Genomic DNA, 25,341 nt, shown 5'->3' with positions numbered 1-25,341 from the left:
ATATTTTAGAAAGAAAATAGTATTTCAAATCTCACAATTCTGTTTTGCTTCCAACAGAGTCAATAGCAAAAACAAACCAAAACACACAACAAAAAACTTGAAAAGAATAAAACAAAACAAAAAGAACCCTGCCTATGTCTATATAAAAATGAAAAAGCTAGACAGTAAGGAACTAGAAAAGAAACTGGTTACAAATATACATAGAGAGGGGCCTGGAAAGATGGTTAAGTGGTTAAGAGCACTTGTCACTTTTCTAGAGGACCTAGGTTTGATGCCCAGCACAAATGTAGTAGCCCCTAAATCTCCATGACTCCAATTCCAAGGAATCTGATTTATTTGTCTGACCCCCTTGTGTACTAGGAAACAGATACGGTGCACAAATATACATGTAGCCAAGACATGCACAAATTAAAAGTAAGTCTGAAAAATATCCATAGAGGTTAGGCATTTGATAAGATTACCACAATAGTCTGGAGTGCTGAAAAAACGTCAGCTGAACACTGACATGCATCTCTGAGAGTCCAACAATGTCAGCATGGTTTATTTTAGGGAATAGTGAAATTTTGTACTTTTTTATTTGAAGTTTCTCATTTTTTTTCTCTTTCTGTTTCTACTTCCCTCTTTCTCTCATTCTGTTCTTTTCAATTTGTAGTAATATGGAGGGAAACCCAGACACTGTGCTTGCTAGCTAAGTGTTCAATAACAGAGCTATCTACTTCTCAGCCATGAAATCATCCAAGATTTAAATGTTCCAAATGAATTTTAAAAAGAAGCCATCCTCAGTTAAACCACAACAATATTATTTACCTACTGTTAGGCTATTACTTAAAAGAGGATTTGGCAAATGCCCATGGTTTTCAGGATGCTTCCAACAGAGTCAAGCACTGGTTTTACCCAGTTGCAGCAGCAGTATCACACTAAAGTAAAGGTAAGTGCTGGAGGAAAATTGTTTTGGACATTCTTTCTTTAGAAGTCTTTATGAATCTGCTCTCATTCTGAATCAGAGAGAAGATGTTACTTGTCCAAAAATCAATATAAAATTCAGAGCCAGGATGAATTATTTGTACAGGAAAATGTACTTATAGTCATCTACAAAAAAAGAGATTAGATTTCTTTGGCTAAGGATACCACTGTAATATTGTCTCTGTGAAAAATATGGAAGAAATAACATTCACCATACATCATTTTAGCATAGAATATTTTCTAGAAACATGCTGGTTTAGATTATATCATTGCTACTACTAGCATGGATCCATGGAGGGTTCCTGAAATCCTTTCAGTAGTTCCCAAGGCAGATTTTACTAACACTATTAAAACATTGTTTGCCTTTCCTCTACACTGACATTTTCATTGATGCGCCAATGGTGGCTTAACAGGACAAAACCGAGGAAGTGAATCGGAACAGGATAGTCACTGAATATTATTTACTGATTAGTACAGCTTTGTACAAAGCTAGTTTCACTTAATATTGAATGAAACAGTTAATATTAATCTAACAAATTAAGACTTCATTCCTGATTTTGATAAAATGGGTGGTATGAATTATATACTTTTGTTATATAGCAAAGGATGTTACTAACTCAAAAACAAAAACAAAACAAGAAACAAAACAAAACCCCAACTAGCTCATTTTTACAGAGCACATAATTCTTGAAATAATCAAGGAGCAATTGACGAAGTAAAATTATTCAGAGTTATAAATTTAATAGATAATATTTTTACAAATGAATATTATCTAAAGAAAGCTGAAACATTTACTGCATCCCCTCTTTTTGTGTCAAATACTTGCTCCTAAGCAGAAATCGGAAACAATATATATACCGAAATATCCAAATGACAAATACACATGTTGCTAAATTATTCCTAGGGAAAAGATTCACTCAAATTTGAGGTACATAAATTATGAGTATGGAATAGTACAAACAGGGTTTTAGATTATTATATTTCAAGAAACCTTTAATATATATAAAATTTTCTGTTTTTCACTATATGTGAAGTCATACAACTAGTCTATCATGACAGCCTACTCTGGAGATGCCCTGTGTCTGTCTCCTCTGCGCTGGGTTTAGAGGTGGACTGACATACCCTTTGGGCTTTTATGTGGATGCTAGAAAACAAAGCTTTGGTCTTAGTGGTTGAAAGAACAGCAGTTCACACACTGAGCCATATCCCTCAAGATTATTTTGCTCAAAACAAACAAACAAACAAACAAACAAACCCTTAAAAGAAGTCCTATATCTGCATGCCGTTTGAATGCCAGACACTATTATATTAAGAGAACATGGCTTTCATGAAAATACTTCAATTATGTTCTTTTAAACAACTACATAAATTTTACTCAATTAGATACCAATAGTGTTAACATTTTCTTTCTAAGCATAACAAAACAATTTCCTGGTAACGTTAGGGACAGATTCCTTTCCCTCTGATTATCATAAAATAGCTTTTCTAATTTTATACCACAAGGGAACATGGTGGCTAAAATCTACATTACCTTGTAAAAAGGTTAAAAATTCAGATTCTTAGAAAAGATAATGAAGTCAGTCCTTAAAATATTCTCTATTTTGAAAATATTTAAAAAGAATTATGAATGCATTGAAATTTTAGATTTCGCTCCTCTTTTAGTCTTGCATTATTTTCAAGCTTTTTCTTCATTTCCTTTTTTTTTTTTTGTTTCTACAGATTTTGCTGTTTGTCACAACTGAAAATGAGCACTGAGGTAAGTTGTAAATCATGCTAATTAAAAATAAGTTATAGACTTGCTCTTTTATCAACCTTTTCTTGAAAGACCATCATCAACATGGAACTTGGGCACTCTATACACTGTATACATTTCTTTAGAAATTTCTTATCAGTTCATTTCTTTGGCTTATGCACTATTTTGTTAATGGGCAATAAAAGACAAAAGGCCCACATTTGTTCTTAAGAATTTCTGTACTTCCACAAAGCAAACGGCGTGGCATTCATTCTAGTAAGAATTCATTATAAGAAACTATCTGATACAAAAAATATTTTCCTGATGAAAATAAAATACTAAATGATTTCACCAAGTAAATATTGCTAAAGGAAACTTCATTCTATGAACATTGTTACCTTTCAATATTCGACTATTGTCATAAGACTGATGAACAAGCAACAAGTACAAAAAAACCAACACAGTATATTTTACAGAGAATTTTTTTTATAGATAGAAGAATCCTAAAGGATCAAAACAGAAGCAAAGATATAATATGCAATACATACACATACACACATGCACACACATATGTTAAATGTCTGATACTGTCATCTAGTGAAATCACTGCCCATTTGTACACCAGCAGAAAGATTTTCATCTTAGATATTATTCAGTATTAAAACTTATGGAAATAACTAAAACTCTCCATAAAAAATCATTAGATTTGATTCATTGTCACTTTAATTTATGTTTTTCAGGTGGTCTTGCTATGTAGCCTAGGTTGGTCTTGAGCATGTTATTTTGTGTTTATCCAGTGCTGGGGGATAAACAAGTCCTAGAACATGTTTTTCAGATTTTCTATTATTGAGCTACACCCTAAATCTTTCATTTAAGTTTTCACAAAGAATCACTTGAATGAATTTGAAAATAATTATCCAAATATTCTACATCTTGTTGATGAATTATAACATTTAATTATACTTCATTATAATTTGTAGTAGCATGTTTTGTTTTCCACATCAGTAAATACTGTCTCTGGCTCATTACTCCTTTCTTACAGCCTGGCAAAGATCGTCTCAAATAGACAAACACTCAGAAGCACTACCCATCTTGCACACTGTGGTGAGGTTTCTAATTAAAGAAGCAAGTGCTGACATCCACATCTTTTATTACCAGGCCAAGAGCTCCTTCTAAAACTGATCTCTGAAGACTCTATGGTATTTCACATGCAAAGAAAACCCATTTGCACATATATTTCTATACATGACACACTTTATGCTTAATCTGAATCATAGGTGATTCAATAGGGCTGATGAATATGTAATAAATTATAAATATTATAACCAAGATGCAGTAATATGGATGGAAATTTTAAGATGAACTTTCAAATATGCATAGAACAGCACTCCTTGCATACTTCACAAATACCTCAGACTGAACACTTTAAAATCAAAAATCCTTAGAAAACCTTGAAAAATTAGTTATTCTTTATATCCTAATACCGTCAATACTATTATCTTAGAAACTTAAGGATCATTTTTTTTCATCTTCCTTTCTGCTACAAATTTTTATGATGCTGAATTAAAATAAATAATTCCTTCAGATAGAGTTAAGTGGCAACATCTATGTACGGATTTGAAATATAACTCCAGGGGAAATATGATGGGGTTAGGGAATCCATGCTTAAAAAAAATTAATGTATTTGAAATCAGATGTTGATCACTGAATTAAAGGAAACTCATATAATAATGAAAAAATTTACAGAAAAATTATAGATAAGAAACAAGTAATCATTATTGGTGAATATGACTTCAAAATGTCAACTCAGAGAAAAATTAACTTTTGGCTTTCATTCATTCTTCATGTTTCTGTTGAAATATTGGTCTTTAAGGATATCTTATCATCTTTACTCTTTTTAAATATTGATTTTCAAAATAGTTTATTATACTAGTATTTTAACCCCACATTTCAATTTTATTTCAAAAATTAAACAAGAACAAAATTTCATTTTCTGGTTTTTCTCCTTACTTCCTCCTTCTTTCATTCCCCTGCCTTCCTTCTTGTTTTCTGAGACATGTTCTCACTTTGTTTCCCAGGCTGTCCTGGGACTTACTATATGGCCCAAACTGCCTCATTTCTTGAGTGCTGAAATTGCAAGCAAAAGATATTAGACTTAGCTAATAATTATAACTTTCAGGCATATATTCTTGTACTAGTAAAATTTTATAAAAAAATATCCTTTTTAGATAGAAAAAATAGTGCTTTACTTGAATTTATGATCAGTTTGTATATGTAAATATCAACTAATAAAAACATCAAAAGAAGCTCAATTAAAGTCTTTAAATAGGCTCAATAATTTTATAAACGTTAAAACACTTTCATTTTGGAATTTTGCTTTGGAGAAATTAGAAGTACAAGTGATTCTTAAAACTATATTTGTTATCCTCTTTGTAACATAAAAAGATAGAATGTTTTGAGAGCTAAGAACAATTTCATGTAACTATATTTAGACTAAACTATTTTTTCAAATATATTTATGATAGACCATATTTATAAAAAGGAGAATTATATGATCAGTAGTTTTTTTCATTTTCAGCTGCTAGGTCTTAATATATGGTAGATTAAAACATCTTATAGTGAACTTAAATTTTAGTTTTAAATATTTTGTGGACTTTTTAAAAAGGTTTAGTTTCGACAATCAGAATTTAATGCCATCTAAATTATACATTATTTTACTTAAGTGATATAATAAAATTGGTAAGATTTTTTTTTATGTAACTCAGATCTTCATGTTTTCATTTAAACTTTGGTTGGTACCCAAGTACCACTAATATTTTATGATAGAATGTTTTCATAGTTTTCCTTTTTGAAGATTTATAACATCTATTTTTAAATGATATAATTATTTATAACTTATATTGAGACCTACCTAAATACAATGATATACAAATATAGCAACAGTATCATCATGAAGATAATCCTGAATATTCCATAATATATCATTTAATGTAAAACAAACTAAATTATAACATTAAAAATTTTAAGACAGTTGCTAGTGAAATGGAATTATAACCATAAGACTACAGAAAACTTGGACTTGAAAAAGACAACTATACTTGCTTTTAAATCTGGTAATGGAGAAAAAGGTCAGTTTGAAAATACCATATTTTTAGAATAAATTTAATATATAACATGATAACAAACAATGTTTCATTAAATAAGAAACTTTTTGGTCAGAAGATTAGTCCTCTCATAAAGGGAACTTGAAAGAACAAGTGAGTGATTTATTCACAGAGATATTCAAGAAAATAGGTATAATGGTATGAAAGCTTGCTCATTACCATGCACACAAACATGAAGCTGCAAATAGTGTCTAACCTTTCCTGCACCACAATTCAGAGACAGAGTATAAACAACTAAAAAAAGAAACTCCCACCCTTTCCCAAAGGTTGGCATTAAAACTTTCTTTCTAACAAATTTAGTTTTGTTTCCAAATAAAAGGCAGCAACATTCCAAGTTGAGTCTGTTTGAAAAACGAATTTTTGGAATGATACGAGAACAGGTAGGCACCCTACCCTGAAGTTAAAAAAAATCCCCTATAGTATCTTGTTAATATTGCTGATTCCTGGCCCAAAATACATTTATTCTCAGAATAATTTTTTTCAACTACATTGATATGTTTCCTAAAAACAACAGCCCTACTAGGAAGAACAGAGGTTATCTTTACCCGTGATATAGGAGCAAGCACAGTGTAAAAAATGGCTACTGTCCTGATAAGATCATCTATGACCATGGGTGGTATGTAATAACTCATTTTTACCAGTATTCTGCATGCAATCCAACCTTGACAAGCAGGGAAAACATTTGTTAGTTTTCTCAGAATTCATAATAGCGAAACATAAGACTCAAGTAACTATACTTACTTTTGGTGTTGGACAAGAAGCTGTAGAGAGGCGAGATGTAGCCTGGGCACGGGGCGACTCTGAAGGAGTAGTGCTAAGGGAGGCTGTGTCTCGTGGGAGCACCTGAACGCCACGAGAAATGATGGAGTCTGGAATCTAAACAAGAATGACTATTGTTTAACATATGAAAAGCCCAAGAAAAATCAGTACTCATCATTGATTGTTTTTAATCATTCTTTGTTGTTGAGCTCTCATTCAATTGGTGTCACTTATTATATATAAGCAGATACAATATTTGATTTATACATTTTAACATTTTTTTTGTCAAATAAAATATGAAACAATTTAGTGAGAAGTAGTCCAGAAATGTGATTAGGAGGAAATATATGCTACCCAATAACTAGCTTTGCCATTTAATAGTTTGAACTCTTGAGCAAGAAATTCCTCAATATTTATCATCTCATTTTCCATCATTTCATTCTCTCTTCTTCTAACTGACCTTCATGGTCAACTAGCTACTTTGTACTCTTGGATTTTCAGTTGGGTTCTAGAGGTCAAGGCCTGGCACGAGACCAAGGATTAGAGGAGAATAGGTTTTGCACTTATTTTTCTTGCTTCATCCCTAGCAGTTGAGAGTTCAGATGTGCCTCTCAACTACAGACCATAGTTCTGCTCATGTATATACAGCTCTTTCTATGTATGGCAATAAATTTCCTAGAACTCTCAGGATCCCTTTTGACACAATTCAACAGTAGGGTTTTGGTTACTAATTCCATAGGAATCCACATTGCCTTTCTGCTTTCTCTAAATTCAGTCCAAACATTTTTGCCTTTATTAAAAAACCAATTACTTAAGTGTGCAATCTTACTTTTACTATAACTCTGAAAAATATTTCATTTCAGCAACATATTTTTTATCTGAAAAATGAGGATAATTACAGCATCTGGTTTCTTGGATCATTTTAATGGTTAAGTAAGATAATGTACATAAATTACTTAGCAGTTTGAAATAGTAAATATTTAATAACTGTTGGCTATTAGCGTATATCTATGGTGAAGGCTAATATGACTGAATATCACTATTCCAAAAATATAAACAACATAAGAAATAATGTACATAATTTTAAATATAAATATTTATGTTATCAAATTTATTACTTTAAACTTATGAATAATTTAGTTATTTTGTGCTCGAGTATTAGACACAGATTGCCAGTTTAAGAATGTGAACTTGAGCCAGCAGCAAACCACTGAACTGAGAACAGGACCCCTGTTGAAGGAATCTGTGAAAGGACTGAAAAAAGGGGCTCGAGACCCCATATGAACAACAAGGCCAACCAACCAGAGCTTCCAGAGACTAAGCCACTACCCAAAGACTATACATGGACTGACCCTGGGCTCCAACCTCATAGGTAGCAATGAATAGCCTAGTAAGAGCACCAGTGGAAGGGGAAGCCCTTGGTCCTGCCAAGACTGAATCCCCAGTGAACGTGATTGTTGGGGGTAGGGTGGTAATGGGGGGAGGATTGGGAGGGGAACATCCATATAGAGGGGTTAGGGGGATGTTGGCCTGTAAACCAAGAAGGGAAATAACAATCAAAATGTAAATAAGAAATGCTCAAGTTAATAAAGATGAAAAAAAAAAAAAGAATGTGAACTTGAGGAAGCAAATACCTAGAAAAATCTACCTAGAATCTTCACACGCTACATCAAGCTGAGAATCAGGCAGACAATTTCCACTTTCCTTCCTGCCCTCCATTAAAGCATCTCTAGTCTTACCTGAGCCCTGTAGCAGCTGGCTTTCAGGTGCCTCTCCTCCTACCATGCCTCCATTCTATAGGGACCCCTGCCTCTCAGAGGGGATTCAGCTTAGCTGAGTCTTTCCTATGGACCCTCTTAATCCTCTCTTCTAGGCCATCCCTATTACTTGTGTCAGCTACTGACATGTAGAAACACTCTTTCAGGGACAAATGGTGGCAACACCTGGCTAGGACTCAGGTAGGAAATCCTTGCTATTCTTCTTGTCTTCCATTATAATGCCTCTACCATAATCTCTCCATATTTACCCTGCAGCAGGCTGCTTGCAAGTGCCCTTCCTCCTATATCAACACTAGAAATGCCAACTCTTGCTAAAGACTCCGGATTCACCTAGTTATTTCATCCCTGTCTCTACAGACACATCCTTTGTACTACTGAAACTTACTTGGAGAGTATGTCTACTCTCACTCCACCTCCAACTTACTGGAGATATGGCCACTTGGTATGGACAGAATCCCTTTAGCTCTTTCCCAAAGTTCCTCTCAGCATTTTCTCCTAGCGCATCTCTATTTCTCTCTGCCACCCACCAACTTGAAAAGGCACCAGGGGCACATGTATAAGATTCTGAGAGCAATAGCAACTAAAGAACAAAACACCCATGCAACAAAGGCAAGAGCAGGATACTAATAAGAAGTAAATAACAAAGAAAGAATATTAAAAGCTGCAAGGGCAAAAGACCAAGGAACTAAAAAGCAGACCCAATAGAATAGCATCTCATTTCTTAGTGGAAAATCTGAAAGCTAGAAGGAACTGGAGAGGGGTTCTTCATACTCTGGGATCACATATGCCAGTCCAGAATATTTTACATAGCAAAACTATCAACCAGAACAAAGAAAGACAGTCTATAATAAACCAAAATTGAACTGCACCTATCTACCAATCCAGTGCTATAGAAAGTACTAGAAAACTCAAGCTGAAAGCATTAGCCAGACCCCCAAAACACAAGGAATAAATAATCCCAGACCAGTAAGTAAATAGGGGGGAGGGAAGCCCCTCACCATAATAACAAAACAACAGGAATCAAGAAACATTGCTCATTGTTAACCCCCAACATCAATGGTCTCAATTTCACAATAAAAAGCCACGTACTAATATATTAGATGCAAGACAGGATTTATTCTTCTGCTGGACTCAAGAAACACACCTTAAGATCAAGGATAAACATCACCTTAGGGCAAAAGAATGGAAAAAGATAATCCAAACAAATGGACCCAAGAAACAAACAGGTATAGCCTGAGAAAATAGATTTCAAAGCAAAACTAATCAGAAGAGATGGGAAGGACACTACATAGTCATAAAAGGGAAAAAAACAAAAAAGTTCAATGAACAGGTTATTGTGATTCCAAACAATTATGCACCAAACACAGGGATACCAAGCTCACAAAAGATATGGTACTAAAGCTAAAATCACATATTAACTCTCATAAAATGATAGTTGGTGACTTTCCTATCTCATTCTTGCCAACAGACAAAATACCAAGACAGAAACAAAAAAGACAAACACTGGAGTTAAATAACATCATAAATGAAATGAAAAGAGCAGATATTTACAGAACATTTTACACAAATACAAAAATGCTTCTTCTCATAAGCTCAGAGTAAATTCTCTACTAATTGACTATATGCACCACCGCAGCAGACATTACAAAATTAAATTAACACCTTGTATCCTATTTGACCACGATGGATTAAAGCTGCATACTATCACCAACAAAAGGTATACATTTTCATGGAAAATAAACAACTCACTACTGAATAAAAAATAGGTCAAGATAGAAATTAAGAAGGAAATTAAAAATTTAAAACATGAATGAAAATGAAAATCAATGGGATTCAACAAAGGTGGTTCTCTAAGAGGCAAATTCATACCATTAATTGCCTAAATAGAAAAACTGGGGAGATTTCATATTAGCAATTTAGCATTACAGCTGTAAACTCTAATATAAAATGGATAGATAACACTGAAAATAGATAGATAGCATGAAATAAGGAATTCTGAATGAAAAATCAATAAAATAGAATATAACAATACATAGAATCAATGAAATCAATACAATTTGTATACCCTTAGTTAAATTAAGTAAAAAAACGAAAACAGCATCTTCCAAAAAATTGTGTTGGTCAACTGGGATGGCTGCATGTAGAAGAATGCAAATAGATCTATAATTATCACTCTGATCTAAAGTCAATTCTACATGGATAAAGGGTCTCAACATAAGATCAGATACATGGAATCTGACAGACAAGAAAGTGGCGCTAGCCTTGAATCCAGTGGCATGGGAAAAGACTTTCTACACAGAACACCAATAACACAGGGGCTAAGATCAACAGTTAATGAATGGGACCTCATTAAACTGAAAAGCTTTTCCAGAGTAAGGGACATCATTCAGACAAAGCATCAGGGTACAGAATAGGAAAAGATCTTTACCAATCCATGTCCAAAAGAGGGTCAATATTTGCTGATGTTAAGGGGCAAACAACCCCATAGGAAGGCCAGCAGTCTCAACCAGATCCCAGGTAGTTCCCAGAGACCAGAAGAATACAGCACACATGGGCCAGTCTGACGCCCCTAGCACAGACATAGCAGAGGTCTGCCTGGTCTCCTTAGTGGGAGATGATGTGTTTAATCCTCTAGAGACTTGAGGCTCCAGGGAAGGGGAAGGTCTGGTGGAGGTGAGGAGCACCCTTTTGGAGGCAAGGGGGAGGAGGAATAGGATGAGGAACTGTTGAAGCGGGGATGGGGCAATGACTGGAACGTAAATAAATAAAAATTAAAAAAAATACACTATTCTACAAACATAAATAATAAAAACCCGAGCAAGAAGAAAACAAATGACCCATTAAAAATGGGGTAACAGAGTTTACTCAAAAGAGGAAAAACAAACAGCTGAAAGGTTCTTAAAGGAATATTTGATATCCTTAGTCATCAAGAAAATGATAATCAAACTACTTTAAGATTTGATCTTATACCAGTCAGAATGTCCAAGTTCAATAAAAAAATGACAGCTTATTCTGGAGAAGATGTCAAGTAAGAGGGACATTCATCCGTTGATGGTGGGAGTGCATAAGTGTACAGCTAATGTGGAAATCAGTGTGGCAAGATTCATCAAGAAGTTAGGAACAGATAAGCCTCAAGATCCATCTATGCCACTCTTGGGCAAAGACACAAAGGACTCTATGATGTCATTCTTCTGAGACACTTGCTCAGTCATGTTCATTGCTGCTCAATTCAGAACAGCCAAATCCTGAAAAAAGATAGTACACCTGTCAATGGATAAATGGATAACAAAGATGTGGTTCATTTACACAATGGAATATCACTCAATTGTTAAAAAATAATGAAATTATGAAATTTACAGGTAAGTGGAGGGAGTCAGAACAAAAAATCCTCAAGTGAAGTAACCCAAACCCGAAATTAGGTGAACTAACTCACACTCAAAAAGACAAATACAGTATGCATTTACTTATATGTGCACGTTAGCTCTCAAGTCTTTGATAAGCAGGCTACATTCTATATCATGGAAATTTTGTATAGAGTAAGGGACTACAGAGAGGGTTGGATCTCACTAGGAAAGGGAAATAGAATAGTTATGGATGGAGGGGAGTAGGGACTAGAATGTGAAGATAAAACGGGGAAGAGGAAAGGGGTTCTGAAGGAGGGAATAGGGGAGAGTCAATTAAAAGTCAGGGCCATTTGAGAGATTTTTTTATGTGTGAAATCCAATACAGTAGAAACTTCCTAAAATATATACATATATGAAAATGACCTAAATGGAATTGCTAAGTAACAGGTATGATGGTACTTCAACTGGACATCTCTCATCTCCATTTCCGGGAATGGATTATAGCTAATACAGTTATTAGCCAAAGGGGCCCCATGAGCCAGGTTATTGACAAAATTTTGGTTGTTCGCCATAAACAGATGGTAAGACCCTATTGCTTAATACAACACTTGTAAAACTCATTTACATGAGAATTTGTGTACCTGTAGCCTTCACCCAGTGCTGAAGAGTGGTCACACTACCAACCCAGTCACAAACTCTTCCGTCTAAAGGTGAGCCTGCCTGTAAGATGCACTATACAATAGTGGCACAAAGCTTGTGGGACCAACCAACCAATGTCTGACTGGATTTAAGGATTATCCCATGGGACAGAACCCACTTCCACTGTTCTAGTGTCCATGAACCTGAAACTATATAGGCTAGTGTGATAGTTTGTGTATGCTTGGCTCAGGGAGTGGCACTATTAGGAGATGTGGCCTTGTTGGAGTAGGTGTGTCACTGTGGGCATGGGCTTAAGACTCTCATTCTAGATGTCTGGAAGTCAGTCTTCCACTATCAGCCTTCAGGTGAAGATGTAGAACTCGCGGCTCCTCCTGTACCAAGCTGTCTGGATACTGCTATGTTCCTGCTTTGATGATAATGGACTCAACCTATGAACCTGTAAGCCAACCTCAATTAAATGTTGTCTTTGATAAGAATTGCCTTGGTCATGGTGTCTGTTCACAGCAGTAAAATCCTAAGAGAGCTACTCACTTAGAGGAAAGTCAAGTATGACAATTCTTCAAAAGGAACATAGCAATAAAATGACTCCCAATGACATCTGCTGTATCCATTGGTCAGTGTCTCTCAGACATATCAGAAAAGCCCTCTCCTGAAGTAGATGGGAACTAATCAGATAACTACAACTAGAAAATATGTAGAGGGACCTTGGGTTACTTAGGCCCAATTAAAGGCTTAGGGAACCCTGTAGAACAACAGTAGGGAAGACTGTAAGAGACTGAGTAAAGGACAACAAGGAAACAAGGCCTTCTGAACACAGCAGGAGCAAGGCACATATGAATTCACAGAGACCTGCAAAGGTCTCAGCCTGATAGGACCCAGTGGTGAAAGGGGAAGAGGACACAGCCCATTTCCCTAACTCAAAACCATCTCTAATTGATACTGACTTGCAAATGCATTTTCTCCAATGGATCTAATTAGTTATACGAACCACCTTTAAGGGCAGGCCCCACATCCAGAAGTAGATGGCCAACACAAAGTAAACTCCATGGTATTTTTGGAGGTTCTTTCTCAGCAACAGCCCACCCTCACCCATGCCCTCACTGATCCTTTGTGTATATATTATCTTTCCCCATTTTGTGTTTTTATGGGATTTTTGTGTATGTATCTGCAAATGTATGTACTTCTTGAACTTTTTGGTTCTTTTTTTTTTTTTTTTTTTTTTCTCCGGAGCTGGGAACCGAACCCAGGGCCCTGCACTTCCTAGGCAAGCGCTCTACCACTGAGCTAAATCCCCAATGTACTTCTTGAACTTTTTGTTGTTGTTCTTTTTCTTCTGTTTCCTTTTTTTGTCCTATTCTGGTTAGTTTGTTTTTATTTTTATCTAATTCTATTATTTACTGTTTTAGATGCCTGTTTATAACCTAATGAGAAAGCCATGAAAAGATGTTTTGCCTAACTCATTTTCACTTTCTATCCAAATTTCCAACAGAAACTATTCTTTAATCCACATCTAAATTATATGGAAATTATTCCCTCATAACACCAGTTTATTGATAGCCTTTCCATGTATCTATTCTCTGTTCTGACAAATATATTTTTGTGTACATGAAATCATAAGATCCATGAGTAGACCCTAAAGGCCTAAGTATTCTGAACTTCTCAAGAAGATTTAATTTTCATTAAGGCGATGAAATTTCCTCTTAATATATCTCAAGGGGATTTCCCTTTTTTGACTGAAAAATCTTGTTTTGCTTGTCCTTCTAGATTTGATTGCCAAACCTATGAGTTTTTTCAGTATATATAACAAGTTGTCATTACCGGGTTATTTCTGCATTTGCAGCAGAGTAGAATTGATTCTCTTTTTGTTCATCCCTTGTCCTCTATTCCTTTTACTCTATCTTCTTGAATTAAATTTCTGACCCAAGTATGAAACTTCAGGAAATCTTACTTGATATACTGTACACCATAAATGAAACAATCTTATCTTAACTATATTAATGAAAATTTCTTTTTTGGTTATAGACAAGAGTATAGTCACCTTTGTTTCAATTAATTTTAAGAAAAAAAAACTGATCTAGTTTAAAATGAGTTGAAAAAAAAAGGGTAAAACCAATGTGCTTACAACCTGATGTTTTTAATCTTCCATTTTTTGGAATTTTTTTTTTTTTTTTACAAATTTTTCATTATGGTAGGATTTGTTTTAGTCCCAAGATGGTGTTTTTTGGGACATTTGGGATGTGCATTTCTAAGTTACATATTCATAATGAAACAGAATTTGTGTCCCCCTAGCTCTGATTGGTTTGAATTGGGTACTACCTGAAGTAGTAACTGTGGGTATATGAAATGGAGATGGTGATTATATTAAGCCGACCTACTCAAACTATATGACGGGAATGTATGTTGTGCAGTATTAGGAAGTGGGAATGGGAAATACCTGCTGGGCAGGCAGCAGGAAAGTTTGGCAGATCACTGGTTAACTGCTAAAGACTTACTACATTCACTCATCAAGACTCTTTCTTTGATGAGAAAAAGAACAAAATTACCAAAGAAAGTTAAGTAGTAACGAGGGCAACTCTAACTAGGTTTCAAATTCTTTATGGCCTGGAACAATCTATTTCTATTGTATTAAGAGGCACCAAGAATATTAAAGCCCTTCCTATTCTGTTATTGACTGATACCTCATTCTTTCCTATGGAGGCAAGGTATAAAGAAAAAGAGCATTAGATGCTTTGATAAACTCAACATTTAGCATAGGAATAAATATTAAGCCTAACTAAAATCTGTTAAGATGACTGATATTGCTACTACTTACAAATAAAAACTAAATCCCAGCCAATAAGAAAGTTCCTGAAGACATCTACTTGTAACATTTTGTAGTGATTTTCAAATTAGCTCCTCTAGAAAATTTGGCTACCTGAGGTTTTGATTTTTCTCAGGTGACAGCACATGTTGGGAAGGATGTGGAGAAAAGGAACCCTTCTCCATTGCCGGTAGGATTGCAAACTGGTACAACCACTCTGGAAATCAATCTGGAGATTCCTCAGAAAACTGGAAATACCTGAAGATCTAGTATACAACTCTTGGGCATACACCCAAAAATGCCCCACCATGCCATGGGGTCACGTGTTCCACTATGTTCATAGCAGACTTATTGTGATAGCCAGAAACTGGAAACAACCCAGATGTTCCATGACAGAAGAAAGGATGCAGAAAATGTGGTTCATTTACACAATGGAATACTACTCAGCTATTAAGAATGAGGACATCCTGAGTTTTGCAGGCAAATGGATAGAACTATCCTGAGTGAGGTAACTCAGACCCAAAAGGACACATATGGTATGTTCTCACTACTAAGTAGATATTAGCCAAAAAAAAAAAAAAAAAAAAGTACAGAATACCTAATGTACAATCCACAGAACTCAAAGGGTCAACAAGATGAAGGGTCCAAGTGAGAACACAGTCTCACTTGGGAAGGTGAAGAAAGCAACCACAAGGGTGGGGGTGTGGTATGGTGGGGAAGCGAGGGACATGGGAGGGAAAGAGGACAGAGGTGGGGTGGTGGAAAAAGGTAACATAATCAGGTATTAGGTTGGGAAAAAGGACTGAAGCTCTGAGGGCCAGCAGAAAGAATGGAAACAGGTGACCTCGGGAGGTAAAAGGTTGGGAGGACACTCCAGAATGTACCAGAGACCTGGGAGGTGACAGACTCTCAGGATTCGGGGGAGGGGGCCCTAGATGAAATACCCTGCAGTGGAGAGAGGGAACTTGTAGAGCTCACCTCCAGCAGAAAGACAGACCATCAAGTGAGGAATGGGTTGCCATTCCACAGTCAAACTCTGACTATAATTCTTCCTGTCTGAAAGAAATGCAGGGATGGAAATGGAGAAGAGCCTGAGAAAAAGACGGTCCAGTGACAGGCCTAAAAGAGGATCCAGCTCAAGGGGAGGCCCCAAGACCTGACACCATTACTGAGGCTATGGGGCACTCACAAAAAGGGACCCATCATGACTGCCCTCCAAAAGACCCAACAAGCAGCTGAAAGAGTCAGATGCAGATATGTGCACCCAACCAATGGACAGAAGCTGCTGACCCCTGAAGTTGAATTAGGGAAAAGCTGGAGGAAGTTGACGAAGAGGGCAACCCTGTAGGAGGACCAGCAGTCTCAATTAACCTGGACCCCAAGATCTCTCAGACAATGGATCACCAACCAGGCAGCAGACACCAGCTGATAGGAAGCCCCTAACACATACACAGCGAAGGACTTCCGGGTCTGGGTTCAGTCAGAGAAGATGCACCTAACCCTCAAGAGACTGGAGGCCCAGGAAGCTTAGAGGTCTGGTGGGGTGGGTGGGGGTGGGGACATCCTCATAGAAACAGAGGTTGGGGGGGGGCATGGGGAGCAGGTGTGGGATATGGAACAGTCAGAGGGTGGACCGGAGGCGAATAAAATCTGGAGTGTAAAAATATATAAAAATTTTAAAAATAGAAAATTAGGCCACAATTTGCATCTATCATATGTAATATGGAATCACATGTGATAATTATCTTCTTTCATATGTACCTCAAATAGTAATAATTTTGTAAATCCTTGGGAGAACTGAAGATAAGTATTATTCAAACAATTCTAAAGAGATTGTATTTTATATCATCCTGAGTGAGGTAACCCAATCATGGAAAAACACACATGGTATGCACTCATTGATAAGTGGATATTAGCCCAAATGCTCGAATTGCCCTAGATGCACAGAACACATGAAACTCAAGATGACCAAAATGCAAATGCTTCACTCATTCTTTAAAAGGAGAACAAGAATACCCTTGGAAGGGGATAGGGAGGCAAAGTTTAGAACAGAGGCTGAAGGAACACCCATTCAGAGCCTGCCCCACATGTGGCCCATACATATACAGCCACCAAACTAGATAAGATGGATGAAGCAAAGAAGTGCAGGCTAACAGGACCCGGATGTAGGTCTCTCCTGAGAGACACAGCCAGAATATGGCAAATACATAGGCAAATGCCAGCAGCAAACCACTGAACTGAGAACGGGACCCCCATTGAAGGAATCAGAGGACTGAAAGAGCTTGAAGGGGCTTGAGACCCCTTATGAACAACAAGGCCAACCAACCAGAGCTTCCAGGGACTAAGCCACTACCTAAAGACTATACATGGACTGACCCTGTGCTCCAACTGCATAGGTAGCAATGAATATCCTAGTAAGGGCACCAGTGGAAGGGGAAGCCCTTCGTCCTGCCAAGACTGAACACCTAGTGAACGTGATTGTTGTGGGGAGGGTGGTAATGGGGGGAGGATGGGGAGGGCAACACACATATAGAAGGGGAAGGGGAGGGGATAGGGGGGATGTTTGCCTGGAAACCAGGAAAGGGAATAACAATTGAAATGTAAATAAGAAATATCCAAGTTAATAAAGATGGAGAAAAAAAAGAGACTGTATTTTATTATCTTTCAAACATTTTGTGTACATTTTAAAAATCTGTTTGTAGATAAGTACACAGGAATTCAAATGTCCACAGAGGCCAGAAGGCTCGGATCCCCCTTGAGCTGGAGGTAAAGGTTGTTATAGATATCTAACATTGGTTCTGGGAGTCAAACACGGGTTCTTCAGAAGTGAGGCACATATCCGTAACTGCTCATTCATTTCTACTGCCCTCAAATAATTTTTGAGGATCTAATCTATTATTAACACATGCTAACCTGTAATACTGGTTATACATGTAAAAACTTGGATTGACTATTTCAAAAACTCAGAATGTTTTCTATAATGGTTAAAACAGCATTATAAGATATATATACAAAGAGACACCCTTCAAATTTGGTAGCTTCACTAATTCACGGATATTTCACTAACATTTGCTATGTGTCTTCTGACTAGCCCAAGTTTATGTTCATCCAGATAGGCCTTGTGGAATGTAAATGTTCAGGTACACATTTGACAGTGCTGTCTTCTAAAAGACTGCCTGTGCTAAGTTGTTGAGTTTGCCCCAGAGTTATATATACTATATTTTCTAAGTAGATAAAGTCAAATTTCAGCAATAGTGTCAAGGTTTGGTGCCTGTGTATGGGATGGACCCCAAGATGGGCAGGTCATTGGATGGCCTTTCCTTCAGTCTTTGCTCAGTTTTGCATTTCTTTTAGACAGGAACAATTCTGGGTCAAAAAATTTGAAGATAGGTGGGTAATTTGACACTATTACTGATGCCATGTTGTGTTTGCAGACAGGAGCCTAGCATGGCTGCTTTCTGAGAGGCTCCACCAGTGACTGAGGGAGACAGATGCAAATAATTATAACTAACTATTGAACTGAAGTTGAGGAACCCTATGGAAGAGTTAGTGGAAGGACTGTAGAAGCTGAAGGGAATTGTAACCCCATAGGAAGAACAACAGTATCAACTAACCAGGACCTCTCAGAACTCCCGGAGACTAAGCTACCAACCAAAGAACATATATGGGCTGGTCCAAGGCCTGGCAGACAGGTAGCAGAGGACTGCCCTGTCTGGCCTCCCTGGGCGAGGATGTGCCTAATCCTTTAGAAACTTGATGCCTCAGGGATAGGGAAAGTAGATGCTTGAGGCAGTGAGGTGGGGTTGGGTGGGTGAAAACTCTCTCAGAAGGAAAGGGGAGTGGGGACCAGGAAGGGGACATCTGAAATGTAAATAAATGAAAGTTAAAAAAAAAGAAAAATATCAAGAACCGACAGAAAATTTAATAAGAAAAAAATAATGATTTAGTAACTAAAAAGAAAATAAAGCCAAGTATCATTTGATGTTAGTTTTCTTTTTTCCCCTTTTATTTCATACGTTATAAATAGATGAAATAATTTTTGGTGTTGTTTTGCTTTCTATCCATGGCCTAAATTATTATTGTTAAAATGATTTATATTTGATAATTTTAATTTTAAATTTTTGTTTTTCATGAGTAAGAAAAGTAAAAAGCCTGTTTCTAAGATTAATATTCACGGAATTTGCAGACTGAGCTGTCAGTAGTTGCAATGAAAATGAAGTTGAGGAAAACAAGATGATATAAACTCATAAAAAAAATAAAGCCATTATGAATTAAATGTTAGCTTGATCAAGCTTTTTAGATGCTAAGACACAATGTAATTCACCTAAGAGGCCATCTAAATTAACCTAGACAATTTATTTAAAGGTATTAAAAAACTACCAAGACAAACAAACATTAAAAAACCCAAACGAAGGCCCAAAACTTGACTTCTGAAGCAATGAATTTTCTGAAAGTCATGTGATGAAAAGTCATTGTTCCAAAGTATAGAATTTTAATGATCTCAGAGAAAGTTAAGCATAAAGGATACCACTATGCTCAGTGACCTGGAAGACCTTTTCCAATAACTCATATTCCAAATACTATAGCCCATCTCCAAATAAAGTAGAATGATATATATTTCCAAAATCATTATTCAAAATGTACTGTCTTACCCGTTTATCTGCACTGCCTGTTGCATGATGGGAATAACTGATGAGACCAGGGATGGGCTGCCCATGATTTGCCATGAAAACAGCAGGACTGGTGTAGAATGGATGGTTCTAATGTAACACATAACAATTATGAATACAATGAGAGTAAATCATGAAATTATGTAAGTAAAATGACTAAAGAAAAATGAAAACAAATGGAACAATGAAGTGCCAAGTTTTTACAAGTCAAAGTGACAAAATCAACTTTGAGTTTATATGTTGTAAGTATTTTCCTTTACAACCAAAATTAATGGTCTTTTTTTACCCTTGTGGGTAAAAAAAGAAAGAACATATGATTTAAAAATGAATGCATTTTATTAATTGGTCCTATTAAAAATTCAATTTCAATACTTAATGGTATGATTAGGATTTAATACATTATTGAATTATCTACAGACAGAATCAAGCTATAGACAATGTTCAGTGAAAGAACTAATGATTACCCTAATGACTGTGAAAATGATTTAGATGTGATTCTAATCTGTTTATTTTCAATAAGGAATTCAGAACAAAGCCGTATGAAAAAAAATTATAGACTTGAAAACTGATATCAGTAGCATTTACTAATATAGCATAAAGTAGTATCAAGGAATTATATAATGCTGAAAATATGATTTGATTAAATATTTTTAGACCTTGACTTCATCAAAGTTCTTGCAGCCCAATAAATTCTGCTTATTGCTTAGAACTTTTATTGAAAACTTGTATTTTCCTAAGTGCTAGCAAAATAGTAACAAAGTAATGACTTTCTTATAGTGTTCATTTAATAAAGAAATAAACTTTTTAAAAATTAAAAGAGATTTTTCTATGTCTTAGCCAAAATACTTATATGATCTATATAAATTTATATAGTAATTACATTGTAACCTGTAAAATATCTACCAGGAAATGATTATCATTCCTGAAACTGACATGCTACTTTGTAAAGATATGAAAACAAAGCAGCTAGACTCCTCTATGTGTAAACACAATATAAATTATGTTCTAAGACATTAAGATGACAAAATATACTCAAATAGCTGCTGGTTCTATATTTATTTCAAGATCCAGCTAAAGAAAATCTGTAAATTTTGGTGTTATTTTAAAATTTAAATTACTTTATTAAATTAAAAGTAAAATAGATTAATTTCTTCTCTTTATCACTAGAATAATATATGTTAACTGATATTTGAAATTTTTGTGGAAGGTAATCTTGCCTTGGACTTTATGGGTTCCCCATTCCTTCATATCAGGCAAAACTTATTTTTTTTTAAAGATTTATTTATTTATTAACATAAGTACACTGTCGCTATCTTCAGACACACAGAAGAGGGCATCAGATCCCATTACAGATGGTTGTGAGCCACCATGTGGTTGCTGGGAATTGAACTCAGGACCTCTGGAAGAGCAGTCAGTGCTCTTAACCACTGGGCCATCTCTCCAGCCTCCAGGAAAAACTTTTTAAATTATTCTTTCAAACTAAGTTCAAGAATCATCTAAGGTCTTTTACTTTTGTTTTCTGTTTCTTTAAAAGTCTGTGGACGTTCGATGTTCTAAATACACAATCATTGTATATTTAATAAAAACTAACCCCAAAGAGTTCTGAAATGTTGCATTGTTTATCACTGTAGCTGTAACTTCATTAGGCAATAACATATCATTAGTGCCTCAGAGCACAGACTACTTGAGTGCTTATGAAGAATCTGTACCAGAACAGAAACAGTGATAGAATTTAATGGTATTCCAGTTCCATTTTTAGGATCCCCTCGAGAAGTATTAACGTATGGAAGGATGAGATGGACAGAGGAGTCCTATCAGTAACGCAGGCATGAGTGCTTCAGAATGTCTTTCTCAGCAGACTTACCTTTGCAGCAAGAGCTGCTGCAGTAATATGTGATGAGGAACTATCTTCTGTCGAAGCGACACCACTGTCTTTCTTTTCTTCTTCCTCCTCTTCACACTGAACTCCTTTGTCTTCTGTCTGCTTATGTGGGCTAGTTGTAGGAGGTGGAGAAAGAGGAGGTGGTGGGGAAGGTAAATCTTCAAGTTCATCATGCACCTCCTTTACTTTTACAATGGCATCACGTAAAAGGTCAATGGCATGAGGTAGAGCTGGCAGTATGAACTGAAAGCATTCCTGCCCAGAGACCAAAAAATAAAAAAATAAAAAAATAAATAAATAAAAAGGAAAAAAAAGAAAAAAAAAAGAAAAAAGTTAGGCTCTTAAACAAATATATAAAATGGTGACAGTCAAACTGATTCTTTTTTGGGAGAGTGTTTCTCTGTATAGACCTGGCTATCCTGGAACTCACTTTGTAGATCAGGCTGGCCTTGAACTCAGAGATCTGCCTGCCTCTGCCTTCTGAGTAGTGGGATTAAAAGCATTTGTAGCCAACACTAGGCATCACGCTGGTTCCTATTTTTGGATTTGTATTTTTCCCTGTTTTCTGGACTGATATTTCTACCCATCTCAAGAATGAGACATATCTTTAACATCTTTTTAGTGTGAAATGTGAAACAATCACAGCATATATTATTTCCCATATGTTAGCGGTTATGGTGCTTAGATGAATGCACACTATGCTTTCAAAGTATAATTCTGATATTCCTTTGGATTTATTTGTGCTTTATACAGAAAGAATCAGAAAAGCACGAGAACTTCCTAATGTTTTTCTAGAGTGACATTTGGATCTAACAAACCTCATTAAAGAAAACGTGGCACATTACACAATGAAATACTATTCAGCTATTTAACACAAAAGACATCATGAATTTTGCAGGTAAAGGACAGAATTTGAGAATAACATCCTGAGTGAGGTAACCCAGTCCCAAAAGAATATGCGTAACTATTATAAGTGGATATTAGACATAATATACAAGTACTATGCTATACTCCACAGACCCAGAGACACTAAACAAGAAGAAAGGTCCAAGTGAGGACACCAGAGTCTTGCTTAGAAGGAGGAATAGAGTAGTCATAAGAGACAGAAGGAGGGAAGAAGATGGGGAGTGAAAGAGGCAGGGTTCAGGATCAGGTATGCGGAAGGACAGGAGAGATGGCTACACAGCCATGAAAACAAATGGAAATCTGCAACTGATAGGGGTAAAGAGGTGGGGACATCTCCAGGAGAAGACAGAGACCTGGCATAAAGGAGGCATCCAAGAATCAATGGGGGTGACTTTAGCTGTGACTTACTACATTGGGAATGTGGAACTGGAAGAGGCTACCTCCTACAGTCAGGTAGGAACCCAGTGGAGAGACAGACACCAACCCACCCATAAAACTTTCAACCCCAAATTTATCCTGTCTACAAGTAATAAAGGAACAGGAGATGAAGCAGAGACCGAGGGAATGGCCAACCAATAACCTGCCCAGCTTGAGACCCACCCAATGGGCAAAACCCAATTCCGGACACTATTAATGATACTCTGTTATGCTGGCAGACAGGAACATATTGTCCTCTGGAAGGCTTACCCCCCCCCCCACTCCCATCCCGCCTTCAGCAGGGAAGCTTGGGTACTTTTATGGAAGAATAGGAGAAGGGATTACAGACCAGAAGGGATAGGGAACTACACAGGAAGCCTAATAGAATCAAATAACCAGAACCCTTGGCACTCTTAAGAGTCTGAACTACAAAGCAAAGAACATACATGGACTGGACCTAGGCCTCTCCACACATGTAGCAGATATGCAGTTTGGTCTTCATGTGGGGCCTAAATGACTGGAGTGGAGTCTATCCAAGAGCTGTTGTTCTTCTAGCTGGGCTACCTTGTCTAACCTCAGTGGGAGAGGAAGAAACTAGCCTCACAGAGACCACAAGTACCATGGTAGGGGGACACCTAGGAATCCTCTACCCACTCAGAGGAGAAGGGGAGGAAGGATTGTGAAAGGGGGTGACTGGGAGTAAGGCAGGATGTAAGGTAAGTGAAAAATAACATTAAATAAAAAAAGAAAAAAATCAGTTTTTATGTTCAGACTGAAATTTTATTACCATAAAGTACAAAGACTAGTATAGCTACCACATAACACTATAAAATCAATAAAAATAGAAATATTGCATAGAGTTGTGAATAAAATTGATATAATCTTTTCTTCATGTGCCATTATTACCTATAATGCATCCCCAAAAGACAATAGGTAAGGAGTTGTAAGCAGAATGTAGAGCTTACTTTGTCTGGGAAATAGATGGAATTCTTTCTCTTGTACATTAAAGCAACAGCTTAATAAACTCTACAAGGTGCAAAAAATCTTATAAAATTTAGAATCATTAATGCCATAGCTTGAAGGATGCCTCATCTCCCTGCTCTGTTGTTTAACATTTAAACAATAAACAGTAGCCTGGCAATGGTGGTGCACACCTTTAATCCCAGTACTCGGGAGGCAGAGGCAGGCAGATCTCTGTGAGTCCCAGGCTGGCCTGGGTTACAGAGCTAGTTCTAGTACAGTCAAGACAAAGAAGTCCTGTCTTGGAAAAACAAACACACAAACAAATAAACAAACAAACACAAAAACAAAAACCACAAACAAACCAAAAGCCAAAAACTAAAAATCATTTTATTTGCTGGGATATTTGACTATCATATACCCTGAAAACTATTGATACAAAAAGCTCAGGCTGGCATTCCTCATCAGCAATGATCTGCATGTACACCGCCACTGTGTCTAGAACGGGATGGTAACATGTGCTTGGTTCCACATGAGAAAAGACAACGAAGACTCTTTGATAGGTACCACTTATGTCCTGCCCTATTGAGCATTTCCTTTCATAATTTTAATTCACAGATAGTATCTTCCTGAATAAAAAAATAACTGTAACACATTTCAGTGAGTACTGTGAATCCTTCTGAATTAGTATGTGGTCTTAGGAATCACTTCAAGTTTAAGTATTCATTAGTGACGCTCATCTTTTGGAATGTTCCAACTGTGCAGTTGTCTGAAGAAAATGAATAAAAAAAATCATGTTTGAATCATAAGATCTTCCAAGGGCCTGTGATTTGTCAGCACAACCTATAACTCTATGTCGTGTCTCAGCTATACTTATATATTTACTTTTCCAAGTTCTGGGCAATGTTCAGTGGTATAATTACATATTCAGAAAGAAAAGCTATGAAGACTTTTATATTGGAGACATGGATGCATGGGCCACATTGAAGTCATTCTGGGAATTTAAGGGTGTGTATTAAAGTAAAATATGTTTATGTTCATCCAAAGAACTCCTAAGATTAGAAATTGGCTGTGATCACACCCACTCTGGATGATTAAATTGGCTACATGGGCACAAGAGGTAAGTGGATACGAGCTACTTACAGGAAAGCAAGACAGGCTGAGTTAAAATATATTCATCTTGAACTCTGAGGCATAAAATATCAACAAGAACTGTTCTATCTGCCAACAAATAAACCAGAAACCATAGAACATTAATATTCTGAAGATGGAAAGGACTACATACATCAACCACAGAAAAATGGGA

At 36.3% G+C, this 25,341-nt stretch overlaps 1 protein-coding gene across 1 annotated transcript in view; it reads right to left on the bottom strand.

The window, feature by feature from the left end:
• Positions 1-25,341, bottom strand: part of Gphn (gephyrin) — a 289,114-nt gene that overhangs the window by 186,969 nt on the left and 76,804 nt on the right. Inside the window, exons 4-6 of the mRNA XM_032907990.1 lie at positions 21,735-22,007; positions 19,853-19,960; positions 6,601-6,735 (exon numbers count right to left, since the gene is read on the bottom strand). Of these exons, the coding sequence (XP_032763881.1) occupies positions 6,601-6,735; positions 19,853-19,960; positions 21,735-22,007 (516 nt within the window). The remainder of the gene's footprint in view (positions 1-6,600; positions 6,736-19,852; positions 19,961-21,734; positions 22,008-25,341) is intronic.

The sequence above is a fragment of the Rattus rattus genome, chromosome 7 (assembly GCF_011064425.1).
Source record: "Rattus rattus isolate New Zealand chromosome 7, Rrattus_CSIRO_v1, whole genome shotgun sequence".
NCBI lineage: Eukaryota > Metazoa > Chordata > Mammalia > Rodentia > Muridae > Rattus > Rattus rattus.
The sequence above is the reverse complement of the archived record's forward strand: the minus strand, read 5'-3'. Positions and strand labels throughout refer to the sequence as shown.